The 13,200-nt window shown below is 44.5% G+C and overlaps 1 protein-coding gene across 1 annotated transcript; it reads left to right on the forward strand.

The window, feature by feature from the left end:
- Nucleotides 1-350: 350 nt before the first annotated feature.
- On the forward strand, nucleotides 351-1,728 carry LOC129729652 (AH receptor-interacting protein). The gene is made up of 3 exons (XM_055688390.1): nucleotides 351-500; nucleotides 572-1,198; nucleotides 1,256-1,728. Exons 2-3 carry the CDS (start codon nucleotides 588-590, stop codon nucleotides 1,599-1,601), a joined length of 957 nt encoding a protein of 318 aa, XP_055544365.1. The 5' UTR covers nucleotides 351-500; nucleotides 572-587; the 3' UTR covers nucleotides 1,602-1,728.
- The last annotated feature ends 11,472 nt before the right edge of the window (nucleotides 1,729-13,200 follow it).

The following is a 13,200-nucleotide window of genomic DNA, read 5'->3' on the forward strand; positions in this document are numbered from 1 at the left end:
TGGTCGGTGTCAAATTTATGCTTATTCGTGGTCACTTCGTATGGAATGACCCACATACACATTTGAAAACATTTTGGACATCTACGAAACCTGCGGCATCAATATTAAATAAATATGCTATAAAACTGAGAACAAAACATAATATTCACGATATTGATAATTATGAAAATGGCTATATCTAAACAAACAATAAATAACATGCAATACTTGCTCTCATTGTGTATGACAAATTATTTTCCTACCCATTATCATTGTTTGATTGCGTATGAATCAAAAATTGGCCTGTTGTGAGTTGTGAGTGATGTTCAGTTCACCAACGTCAGCAGGTGAGATGAGAGAGCGCGAGTAAACAATCAGTACGAATGTACGCATACATATATGAGAAGTGGGTGGTAAACAATCACTTGACAGCCGCCTGTTGAAACAGCAGTAAGATTACTTGGGAACCACACAGCAAGATACAATCGAAGGCCGCTGCTCGATAGTGACAACAAGAAACGGTATGAATATTGATTTGTTTGACCTAATTAACCTTTTCGGCGATTATTTAGTGGTACTTCCTACTTTCCAGCTTATATTGCTTCAACATGGATCCTTCCCTGGATGACGCTAAAATTGTAAAAGAAACGATACACGCTGGCAGTAAAGTGGTACCCTTTCAGGATGGAACCAAAATTCGCTTCCACTATCTAACGAAAAAGCTGGACGGAACGGTTTTGGATGATAGTCGCAAGCTGGGGAAACCTATGGAACTGGTGCTGGGGAAAAAGTTCAAGTTCGAAGTTTGGGAAGTATGCGTCCAACGGATGGCCTTGCACGAAGTGGCCCGATTTCGCTGTGACCGTTCCGTGGTTCAGCAGTATCCGTTTGTTGCGAAGACAATTCGTGACTCGCTGAAGCCAGCCGAACAGCGGAAGCACTGCTGTGGCATGACCATTCAGAATGAAGGCATCGGGTATAAAGATTTGGATGAGATCTTCAACGAGCCACAGGATTTGGAGTTTGTGCTGGAGATTTTGTCCATCGAGAGTCCAGAAGAATACCAAAAAGAATCTTGGCAGCTAAACGATGAGGAAAAGCTCGAACAAGTGAGCAAGCTGAAAGAAAAAGGTAACGATTGCTATGCTAGGAGAGACTTTGTGGGGGCAACGGAAGCTTATTCCTATGCGACTGGACTCGTAGAGCAGCTGATGCTGAAGTAAATTTGCGATTTAAATACGGTAAGCACCCTGTTTGAAACTTTTATTATTTACAGAGAAAAGCCTAATGATACGGAATGGTTGGAACTGGCAAAACTTAAGGTACCTCTACTGCTCAATTACTCGCAATGCATGCTACTGGATCAGGACTACTATGCAGTGATCGAACATTGCAGCGAGGTGCTTGAGAAGTACGATAAAAACAACGTAAAGGCGTTGTTTCGTCGAGCCAAGGCTCACGTTGGAGCTTGGAATCCGGATCAAGCCAGAAAAGACTTTGAGCGAACGGCTGAATTGGATCCGACCCTAGCGACGGCTGTCGCAAAGGAGCTGAAAAATTTGCAGGAACTTATCCGACTGAAAAATGTCGAGGATAAGCTGAAATTTCAGAAAATGTTCTGAGTGTATGTAGTGGTTTCATCTGTTGAGCGCGTACAAATGTTTTTAACTTGGATGTGTCTTTTAGATGTATGTAATGTATCTATGTCATTAGCTTTTATGAATTTGAGAATATAAATTGTATTATGTATTTAGAAAAAAATGCTGGTTTCAAAGTTCTCTTCCATAGCAATTTTAATGCCTGGTTGTACTTCAGGGTTCTTCAGTCGGGTTTGAGGTTGCTTGTTCGAATTTGGACCAGAAATTAACGTAAAAATAGATACCTCTGAATTTGAGGGGAATAAAGCCATTTTTTAAGTAAATAGTTCACCGTTTGCACTTCCAGCTGGTCTTGAGGTATGATGCTGGCCTAACATGTCGTAGGTTCGAGTCCCGGCTCGGGAGAGACAGTTAGTGTTAGTAGGATCGTAGTGCTAGTCCTGCAATTGTCCTGTACACTTAACAGTTGGCTGCGAAGTCTGTGTATAATGAACAAAGGATCGAGTGCCGAATCGCGAATGTAGCACCAAGGCTTGCAATTAACAATTAGCAGCTATGCTAGGTTTCTAGAGGAGGTTGCTGGTATAGAAACAACAAAGGATGTTGTACCATCATTGAGCGAAATTAATACTGATGGCGTCCAAACTGTGAATGAGGTTGATCCAAATGAAGAAGAAATTTTTCTACCACAAGTGCATGATGAATTTGCCGAAGACAGTGACACTAATGAATCTGATTTTGAAGGGTTTCCATGTGACGATTTTCTACGACGATCAAAGCGTGTAAATGAAGCGACGCGTCTTCAACGACTGATCGAAGAAATAAATACAGTGCAGGTCCAGGAGGAGAACGAACCACAGTCGTACGAAGAAGCAACATTGTGTGATCGAAAGGAACAGTGGCTGTGTGCAATGAAAGAAGAGCTTCAAGCGCATGAGAAACTGAATACTTGGGACCTTGTTGATCTTCCAGAAGGTCGAAAAGCAATAGGAAGTCGTTGGATATACAAAGTTAAGCGAAATACGGATGGCAAAGTAATTAAGCACAAGGCGCAATTGGTGGCGCAAGGCTTTCGTCAAAAACTAGGCTTGGATTTCGAGGTTGTACACGTACCAGTTGCGAAGCAAACTACTTTCAGAACACTCTTGGCGATTGCTAGTCACAAAGGAATAATTTAAAAACACATTGACGTTAAAACTGCTTTTCAAAAAATCAAACGGTCACCTCAACGAAGAAGTATATATGAAGCAGCCCCCCGGGTTTATAGCAGCTGGAGAGCGAACAAAAGTGTGTCGTCTACGCAAGAGTATATATGGGCTCAAACAGTCTGCTCGTTGCTGGAACCAGACGATAGAACAAGTATTCAGAAACATCGGATTCAAGGCAAGCTCGGTTGACCCTCGCCTATTTGTTGGTGAAAGGAATAAAGAGAAAATCTATATCATATTGTACGTCGATGATATAGTAATCGGCTGTGAGGATGAAAAAGAGACAGATAGAGTTTGGAAAGAGCTAAGTAAACATTTTGATATAACATGTCTTGGACAAATTAGATACTTTCTGGGGTTGGAAATCGAGCGCCTAGCCGGGAAATATAGCATTTCGTTAAGAGGATACATACAGTTGATGTCCGAACGAGTTGGTTTGGGTGAGGCAAAATCTGCACGTACACCTATGGACGAACTTTACGCTAGAGGCGAATCAGAAAGCGTACCGTTAGCTGACAACATCGCTTATAGGAGTTTGGTAGGAGCTCTTCTATATGTCGCGGTCAACGCACGGCCAGACATTGCTGCTGCAGTTTCGATTTTAGGACGGAAATTAAATCAGCCTACCGAGGCTGACTAGATTGCTGCCAAAAGAGTGGTAAGGTATTTACGCGGAACTATGAACTGGAAGTTATTTTTCGATGGATCATCGTTGTGCCTTTATGGATATTCAGACGCGAATTGGGCAGAAGATCGCGGTACCCGAAAGTCAACCTCCGGATATGTGTTCATTTTAGCTGGAGCAGCAATTTCATGGAGAAGTCATCAGCAGAGCACAGTAGCACTTTCCTCTATGGAATCAGAGTTCATAGCGCTCAGCGAGGCTGCTCAAGAAACTCTGGTTGAGACGTTTACTTGATGACTTTGGTATTCATCAGATGGAGGCAACTCTTCTACAGGAAGACAACCAATCTTGTATTATGTTTGTGGGTTCGGAGCGAGTAAATCAACGTTCAAAACACATTGCAACAAAAGAAATGTTTGTAAAAGATCTATGCGAGAAAGGTATTATTCAACTAAAATACCTATGTTCGGAGGAAATGATTGCAGATGCATTAACAAAACCGTTGGGGACGGTTAAAATTCGCAAGCATTCAAGAAAAATGGGGCTCATTGACGCGCAGTTTCTTGATGCGACGGTGGAAATGAAGGGGGAGTATTGAAGTTTGATGACGTCATTAGTTATTACCACCTTTGCGCTACCTGTTTTATTACAGTTTTACCTACACATTAAACTAACTACTGTAACCTTGTTTTCACAAATAAAAACGTGTTTCCTTTCGTTCGCACTTCATATGTATTTCTCGCTATTTATTCTAAATGATTTCCAAAACCACCGCTTCTTATAAATTACCACTATTTTCCACGTTTGAATATTCGGAAACACACCTGGAGGCATCCAAATGAAGAAGCCTGCTCCCAGATCGATCACGTACTGATTGACGGTCGGCACTTTTCGGATGTTACTGATGTTAGGTCTTTTCGGGGACCAAACATTGACTCTGACCATTATCTCGTCGTTTGTAAGATCCGCGCACGGTTGTCGAACGTGCTGAAATCTCGCACAGAGAGGACGACGCGTTTCAACATTCAGCGGTTGAAAGCTGATGGCGTGGAAGCAGAATACGCCAGAGAGCTGGATCAACGGATCGCAGAACAGCAGGAGGAAGGAGTGGAAGACATAAATGGGCTGTGGAGCAGTATTCACGGCGCCATTGAAACGACTGCGAGAGAGGTGGTAGGTACGACGCGTGGAAGACAGCTGGTTCGATGCTGAGTGCCAGAGAGCGACAGATGAGAAGAACCGTGCCAGGAGCCGCATGCTCACTACGGCTACGCGTCAGAACCGAGAGAGGTACAGGGTGGCAAGAGCTGCCGGAAATAGAACCCACCGTCGGAAAAAGCGCGAGTACGAGGAGCAGGTGCTCGCCAGCGCAGAGGACAGCTATGCTGAAAACGAGGTGCGGAGATTCTATAGAACTGTCAACAGAGTCAGAAGCAGGAATTTCCCTGTGCCGGTCATGTGTAATGACAAGGACGGCAACCTGCTTACTGATAAACCGACAGTTGCAGCCAGGTGGAAGGAGCATTTTCAGGCGCTATTGAACGGTGAGAAGCCGGATGAGCAGAGCAGGAACAGGATGACGATTATGAGTGACGAACAAGCTGTGGAGCCGCCAACACAGGAGGAGGTGAAAAAGGCGATTAGTGAGCTGAAAAACGGCAAGGCCGCTGGGAAGGACGGTATCCCGGCCGAACTTCTAAAAGCGGAAAGCGAGCGGCTGTACTATGCGATCCACCAGATAATACTAAGAACCTGGGCGGACGAACAAATGCCGAACGACTAGTTGGAAGGCCTCATATGCCCTATCTATAAGAAGGGCCATCGATTGGATTGTGGCAACTATCGAGGGATAACGTTGCTCAACTCCGCATATAAAGTGCTCTCCCGTATCCTGTTCTTCAGATTGAGACCGCTAACGGAATCCTTTGTTGGCGAATACCAGGCTGGTTTTCGACAAGGGCGTTCCACGACGGATCAAATTTTCACCCTGCGACAGATCCTCGATAAGTTCCGGGAGTACAACTCATCGACTCACCATCTGTTTGTGGACTTCAGGGCGGCATACGACTCAGTGAAAAGAAACGAGCTGGGGCAGATCATGCTGGAACACGGTTTCCCTACGAAACTAATAAAGCTGAGTCGTATGACACTGGAGGGATCAAAATCGTGCGTGCGGATAGCTGGCGAGACATCAGCCGCGTTCGTAACGTTGGATGGACTGAAGCAGGGGGATGCGCTCTCCACCGTACTGTTTAACATCGCTCTTGAGGGTGCAGTACGAAGAGCAAACGTCGAAAGAAACGGTACGATCATCACGAAATCTCACATGCTTCTTGGCTTTGCGGATGACGTCGATATCAACGGTATCAACCGTAAGGCCGTGGAGGAGGTATTCGTACCTTTTAAGAGAGAAGCAGCGAGATTGGGACTTGTCATTAACTGCGTGAGAGTCCCCGTGGTGTTGGTGCTGAGGTGGAGATAGATGGGGAACGTTTTGAAGTGGTTGACGAATTCGTTTATCTTGGTACGCTTGTGACATGTGACAACGATATGAGCCGTGAAGTGAAACGACGAGTTGCAGCTGCGAACAGGGCTTTCTACGGACTGCGTAACCAGCTAAGGTCCCGTAGTTTGCAAACTCGCACAAAACTAGCGCTGTATAGGACGCTGATACTCCCGGTGGCCCTTTACGGACATGAAGCATGGACGCTGAAGGAAGCTGATCGACGAGTGCTCGGAGTTTTTGAGCGTAAAGTTCTGCGATCGATACTTGGCGGTAAATTGGAAGGTGGGGTGTGGCGCAGACGCATGAATCACGAGTTTTATACAAACATGCTGATATAGTAAAGGTAATACAGCGGGGCAGGCTTCAGTGGGCTGGACACGTAGCCAGGATGCCTGACGAGAGAGCCGCCAAAACTATCTTCAGTAGAGAACCAGGAAGTGGACAGAAGAAGCTGGACGTCTCTAATTCGTTCGGCCCTAGACCGGTGAACGGTCCGTTAGCCAAAAAAGTAAAAGTAAAGTAAGTCCCATTTAATTTATTTTTCTTTAGGGCTTGTAACTACTGACAAAAATAATAAAAAACTGAGAAATGTATATTTTACCCTATCGCGTCAATTACAAATTAGCGGTAAGCGCACTAACCTTTTTTCTTCTCAAATCTTCACTGTTTGGAAACTGATCTCACCAGAAAACTTCACACCTTTACCGGAAAACCGGAAAGCGTCAAACGCAGCTTGTGGCTACTCGGATGTAGAGAACTTGGTGACACTCCAAGAAAAAGTTGAAGGGTATGTGCTTGAGTGCACAAACGTAGGCTTCCCGTGAGATTATTGTGGGTGTAAAGATTCAATTCTGCAATGGCCATAGTATATAACACACACCAAACACACACACACATACACACGCTACTTACACACACACACACACGCTACTCACACACACACGCTACTCACACACACACGCTACTCACACACACATACGCTACTCACACACACACGCTACTCACACACACACGCTACTGACACACACACACGCTACTAACACACACACGCTACTCACACACACACACACACACACACACACACACACTACTTACACACACACACACACACACTACTCACACACACACACGCTACTCTCTCTCACACACACGCCTCTCACACACACACACACACACACACACACACACACACACACACACACACACGCTACTCACACACATACACACGCTACTCACACACATACACACGCTATCACACACACATACACACGCTACTCACACACACATACACACGCTAACGCTGCTCAGACACACACGCTTGGTTTACGACACACTATACCTACACAAATTACTATCGGCAGCATCCAAACGGCTTCCAAGTCTTCCAATAGTCCTTTCCAACGGCTTCCAATGGTCCCCAGTGCCGATCACGTCCAGTTTCGGGCTGTATTCCAATAACGATATCTGAATTAGATTACCACTGGTGGGGTCCAACTCAGATCGAATGGAAGCCGAACCGTTCGCTTTGACGGTCGACCAGGGAATGGTCTTCTCTCAACACGGAATGTCCTTTTATAACGTCACTCAGTGTGGGGAACTTGGGTGATTGGGGGAAGAACCAATCACGTGGAAGCATCTCTGCTCTCTTCCTCCGTCGCTTGCGTTGGGTGATGAATGCGACGCCAATTGGCTGGAATTGCTAGCCAACGACTGAATGCGTGAAATCATTTCGTCTATGTTTTTGAAGTCTGCGTTAGGGAAATATACCAATCGTATGAAAAATGTATGTGGATATTCGACCTTCAAACTTTCCCGCAGTTTTCACGGAGTAATGACAAAATGGCAAATGGCAAAATTATCATGTTATACAAATCTTGTTTGTTTTAGCTTTCCAACGGTATATTAACTATTGAAATCGGAACAGTTGTTTGAGCGCTATTAGCATCTAAAATCTTCCATTCCGCCAACCAAAAACGTTACATGTTCAATCCAGTTTTCCCAGAATGTACCTTAGTATAGTGAAGAAAGACGTAGTCCCTCTTCAAAATTGATGGGTGCTGCGCTCGAGTCGGTTAGTGCTCCCTACATCGATTCCCAGAGTGATCGAGATGCTGCGACAGTTTTATGGCCGCCCTGAGCAAATGCTTCAAAGTCGCTTCGAGAGGGATCGGAAGCTGGATTCGCCTAAAACAGACCGGTTTACCAGTTTTATCTTCTTCGGAAATGCAGTAGAGCAGCTCTGCGAGCACAGCCTCGAGCTCACACTGCACCTTGTGGATCCAATCCTGATTTAGGATTTGGTCAATAAACTTTCGAACGGAGAAAAGCGACAATGGTTGCACTACAAATGGAAGAAGGAGGTGACACTGCGAACGTTCACGGATTTCAGCTCCAAGCTCGTCCGATCCGATGCTTGCGAGGCGAACGTCAACCATGACTTCTTATTTGCAGATCGGATGATGAACGTGAGCAAATGCAAACTGTGCAAGGTCTGTTTGAACGAACACAGTGGGCAAAGTCGTTTTAAGATTCGGTGCGACGTCGATGATTGCGGAGAATCGCACAATCCACTGACTCTTCCGACCACAACGGCAGTTATGCGCTGGCTGTGCTCGCGTTCCTAGACAAAGAAGATGGAAATCTCGTTGATAGAAACTGAGTTAGCTGACCGTTTAGGACTAGGCGGAGTGAAAAAAAGCTAGTACTTGACTGGACGGCGGACGTTTATCAAGTCGAAAAGAACTCCAGACGGATGAATCTGTGGACTTCCGCTGCTGATGAGGACAATGCGGAAAAGACATTATTGCGGTCAGTGTATACGGTCGACAAGCTTAGGCGACCACACCAGACACTCACGGCTGACGAACTATTGCCACAGTTTGACCACAAGCGGGGATTGCCGATCAATTCGTATAAAGGTCAAACAGGAATACTGATAGGGCTAAGCAATATTCATGCTTTCGCTTCACTGAAAGTAAAGATTGGAACTACGAGCGAGCCAATCGCAGCACGGCGCCAACTCGGCGGAACGGTGTACGGGCCACTACGAGCATCTCCTAAGTTGCAGGGCTACCACAAGCAAGTCCCTAACGAAAATCTTCATGATCTCCCCGAGCACCACTATACACTCGAAGAATCTTTAGTACGGGTGTACTAGGAATCAGCTGGGGAAAAAATGGCTCAGTCGATACTGGAGGAAACCATGAAACACGTAGGGAACCGTTTTGAGACGGGACTCCTCTGGAGTAACGACGAAGTAAGCTTTCCTGAAAGCTACCCTATAGCTTTAAAAAAAAGAAGCTGGAATGATCGCCGGAGTTGTATCGCGTGCATTGTGGACCCCAAGAAGACATGGTATCTCCCGCTAAATGTGGTCCTTAATCCGAAGAAACTGGAAAAAATCTGACTCATCTGGGACGATGCGGAAAAGGGTCCAAGAAATTACACTCAACTCACTAGTGCCGCTGTGGTCGGTGCTTCTTAACTTACGGGAGTGGTGGATCGCTTTCGGAGGGGACATCCGCGAGATGTTAGATAAAACCTTCTTAGACTATTTGGGGCTACTGTCCACATTCATGGGAAGATGCTCCTCTAACATCTCTAACGAAGCGGTTGCGAGTGGGACCAAGAAATCGACGATTGTGGCTGGAACCTATGGCAGCAGTGGATTGGATTGCTTCGTCACTGTCGTGGCTGCAGTCAGGCCAATTAAAATATAAGCAGTTCGTCGCATTTAGAGTTGGTATTTGAGCTGACCAAAATGAGAGAACGTCGCGGATGCGCTTACCAAGCGGGGCCATGGACCTCCGTTACGCAACGATTCGGAATAGGTGAATGGACTGATCGCCCAACCAATGGCCGCTGATCGATCCAATCGGAGATACCAACGAGACGGCAAAAGGTCTGGTGATGTTCCACGAAGTGGTCGATTCGAGTGCTGTTTCTCGTTGGACGAAGCTGGTACGAATGACCGCGACAGTAGTCCGATGCGTCGCCATCCGCCACCCCAAAAGCCTGGTTAACCAATCGTGACTTTGCAGGCTACGAAGCATCATCGTCCTCTAATCCGAGCAAGGGTTTCGGCGGTTCAGCAAGCACTTCAACAGGAAGAGCTTCAACAGGTATATACCATTCTCTGACAGCAGTCACATTTGCCAATTTTCCGGATCATATGCGCGTACTTATAGCGAATCTCGAGCTAGAAGCAGGTCAACCACCTAAGAGAATCGAGAGCTCCAGCGTTCTGTACAAACGGTCTCCAATCCTGGACACTGAATAAGTACGAGAAAGAACGGAGTCCAGTGAAGCGATCCCGTTTGACAAGAAATTCTTGATCATCTTATCGGGGAAACACGAGATAACCCGAAAGCTGATTCTACACTACCACGAGAAGTGTGGCCATGCTTACAGGGAGACCATATTCAGCGTGCTTCGTCAGTAAGCGTGGCGGTGGTATTGGCGGTATTCACGTACATGGCTGTAAGAGCTGTGCATTTGGACGTAGTCTAGAGTTTGAGCACGCAGTTTTGCCTGATGGCCATCAAGCCGTTCTCGAGCAGGTACTCTCGACCACATATTTCAGGAGATCCAAAAAGAGAACATGTGTAACCGATCGGGAACCGAAGAGGAACATGAATAACTGATCGGAAACCTTTCTACAAACTTTGGGAACAGTTATCGCAGAAGTACCTTAATTGCGGAAGGGAAGAGCAGGAAGTACTAGAGACGAGGACGCGTACGCAGTCGTGAAGGGAACAGACGCACGAGTTCGACAAGCAGATGTAAGAACGGCGGATGGCGAACTATATCCACGAGATGTGGCAAATCTGGCGGTGATGAAGATCCAGGATGGAGAATCCGGAAAGGCCAGAGGCTCTACCAGATGTTACGGGCAGGGGAATGTCCGCACCACCGCACTATAGTTGGTGTAATTGTAAAGTACCGTTTCGAGTGACGAATGGATGAAAAAAGGCGAATCGAACGCAGAAGCGATCTGTTAGCAAGAAGACGAGAAGAAAAGCATCAAAAATTTTTTTTTTTTAAATTGAGCAGAAGTGGATTTATTCCAAAAGTTAATTTTGAGTTATGATTAAGTGTCAGGAGTCGAGAAGTGAAAATTCCGGAGTTCTAAATTGATTTTCGCATCTGTAAGCAGAGTAATTAAAATAAAATAGTGAGTGAAAATATATTTCAATAAAAAAAATACTTACAAGTCCGTAACACACTGAAACCGAAGAGCTGGATCGGGCCGCAGTCGCACGTAGTCGGATTGTACGGCTTGTATCCCATGTCTTTCGTCATAACGGTGTTGGCAGTCTCGATCAACAAATTCAAGTCAGCAGCGGTCTTTCAGATCGAGCGGTTCGTTTTTCGACGAACGCGTTCCCTCACCATGTTGATGGCTACTGCGTCCTCGCCGAACGCAGCAGCCCGGCTTTCGCACGGCAGTTGGCCGAGTCCAGGTACCGACAGATTTATAGACGGAATCCTGTTCCACCCCGTAGGATTTCAACCGGTGGAATATGTCGCTGGATCTCTCACCTCTCGCAAACAGCTTCACTAGGACGTCGTGGTACTTTTACATCGCGCTCGGTAAACGAACAAAAATGGCAGCAAGTCGTTGGTAAGCATACATATGAGGCTAAACTTCCGCTATTCGCATAATAGTCATATGTAAAAGTTGCAAGTCCTGTGTAAATTTTGCGAAAATAGGGTCCATTTTGGCATGTTTTTCAAAAGGTAAAAATAAAAGGTTTGATTACCATAACCTCAATCTTAATGGCTACTCTTGTAGAGCATGCCAAAATTGACCCATTCCCGCAAAAAAAAAAAGAAAACATAGGTCTTTTACATAGGACTGTTATTTTTTTTTTAAGAGGGGGATTTGTTAGTAGCTTAAGTATTTATGATAAATATTAGTAAATAATGAGTATGTGTGTCCAATCACAAATAGTGACTTCTCAACACTGTTAGTAATTTGTAATTTTAATTGTTAGGATTTGTTTGCTTTCGCAATTAGGACTCATCATTCGTAGGGATTTAAACCTACTTGTCAAGAAAGGAAAGTAAACTTACAACTAACTTAAATGCTAACTTATTGGCTATAAAGAGAGCTTATCGTAGCAATTGAGGATTGCAACGATTTTTGTCGAAAATTGTTAATAATTTTATTTGACATAGCTTCTAATGGTTCAACGCCAGTAAGTCTATGTAATTCGAGTGTACCAAACCAAGGAGGACGCTTCAAAATCATTTTCAGAATTTTATTCTGAATCCTTTGGAGCGTTTTCTTCCTTGTTGAACTGCAACTTGACCAAATCGGTACAGCATAAAGCATTGCTGGTCTAAAAATTTGTTTGTAAATCAAAAGTTTGTTCTTTAAACAAAGTTTAGAATTCCTGTTAATGAGAGGATATAAACATCTCGTATATTTGATGCACTTGGCTCGTATACTCTCAATGTGCTCTTTGAAAATAAGTTTTTTATCGTAAATTAGTCCCAAGTACTTAACCTTGTCAGACCAACCTAAAATAACCCCATTCATCTTTACAACGTGATTACAGTTTGGCTTGAGGAAAGAAGCCCTAGGCTTATGAGGAAAAATTATCATTTGAGTTTTAGAAGCATTGGGAGAGATTTTCCACTTTTGCAAGTAGGAAGAAAAAATATCTAAACTTTTCTGCAATCGACTGCATATGACACGAAGGCTTTTTCCTTTTACGGAAATGCTTGTGTCATCGCAGAACAATGACTTTGTGCATCCTGGAGGCAAATCAGGAAGATCTGAAGTGAATATGTTGTACAGGACTGGACCCAAGACTGAACCTTGAGGTACACCTGCTCTGACAGGAAATCTATCAGATTTTGAATTCTGATAGACAACCTGCAGAGTTCAATCAGTAAGATAATTTTTCAAAATTTTGATTAGGAAAATTGGAAAATTAAAAGTGTGCAATTTCGCAATCAAACCTTTATGCCAAACACTGTCGAATGCTTTTTCTATGTCTGAAAGAGCAGCTCCAGTGGAATAACCTTCAGATTTGTTAGCTCGTATCATATTAGTAACTCTGAGCAGTTGATGAGTTGTGGAATGCCCATGGCGAAATCCAAACTGTTCATTTGCAAAAATTGAATTTTCGTTAATGTGTGACATCATTCTGTTAAGAATAATTCTCTCACACAGTTTACTTATTGGAGGAAGCAAACTGATTGGTCGATAACTTGAAACTTCAGCTTCCGGTTCCGGTTTTAAAATTGGAGTAATTTTTGCATTTTTCCATAATT

This window comes from Wyeomyia smithii, chromosome 1 (assembly GCF_029784165.1).
Source record: "Wyeomyia smithii strain HCP4-BCI-WySm-NY-G18 chromosome 1, ASM2978416v1, whole genome shotgun sequence".
Taxonomy (NCBI): domain Eukaryota; kingdom Metazoa; phylum Arthropoda; class Insecta; order Diptera; family Culicidae; genus Wyeomyia; species Wyeomyia smithii.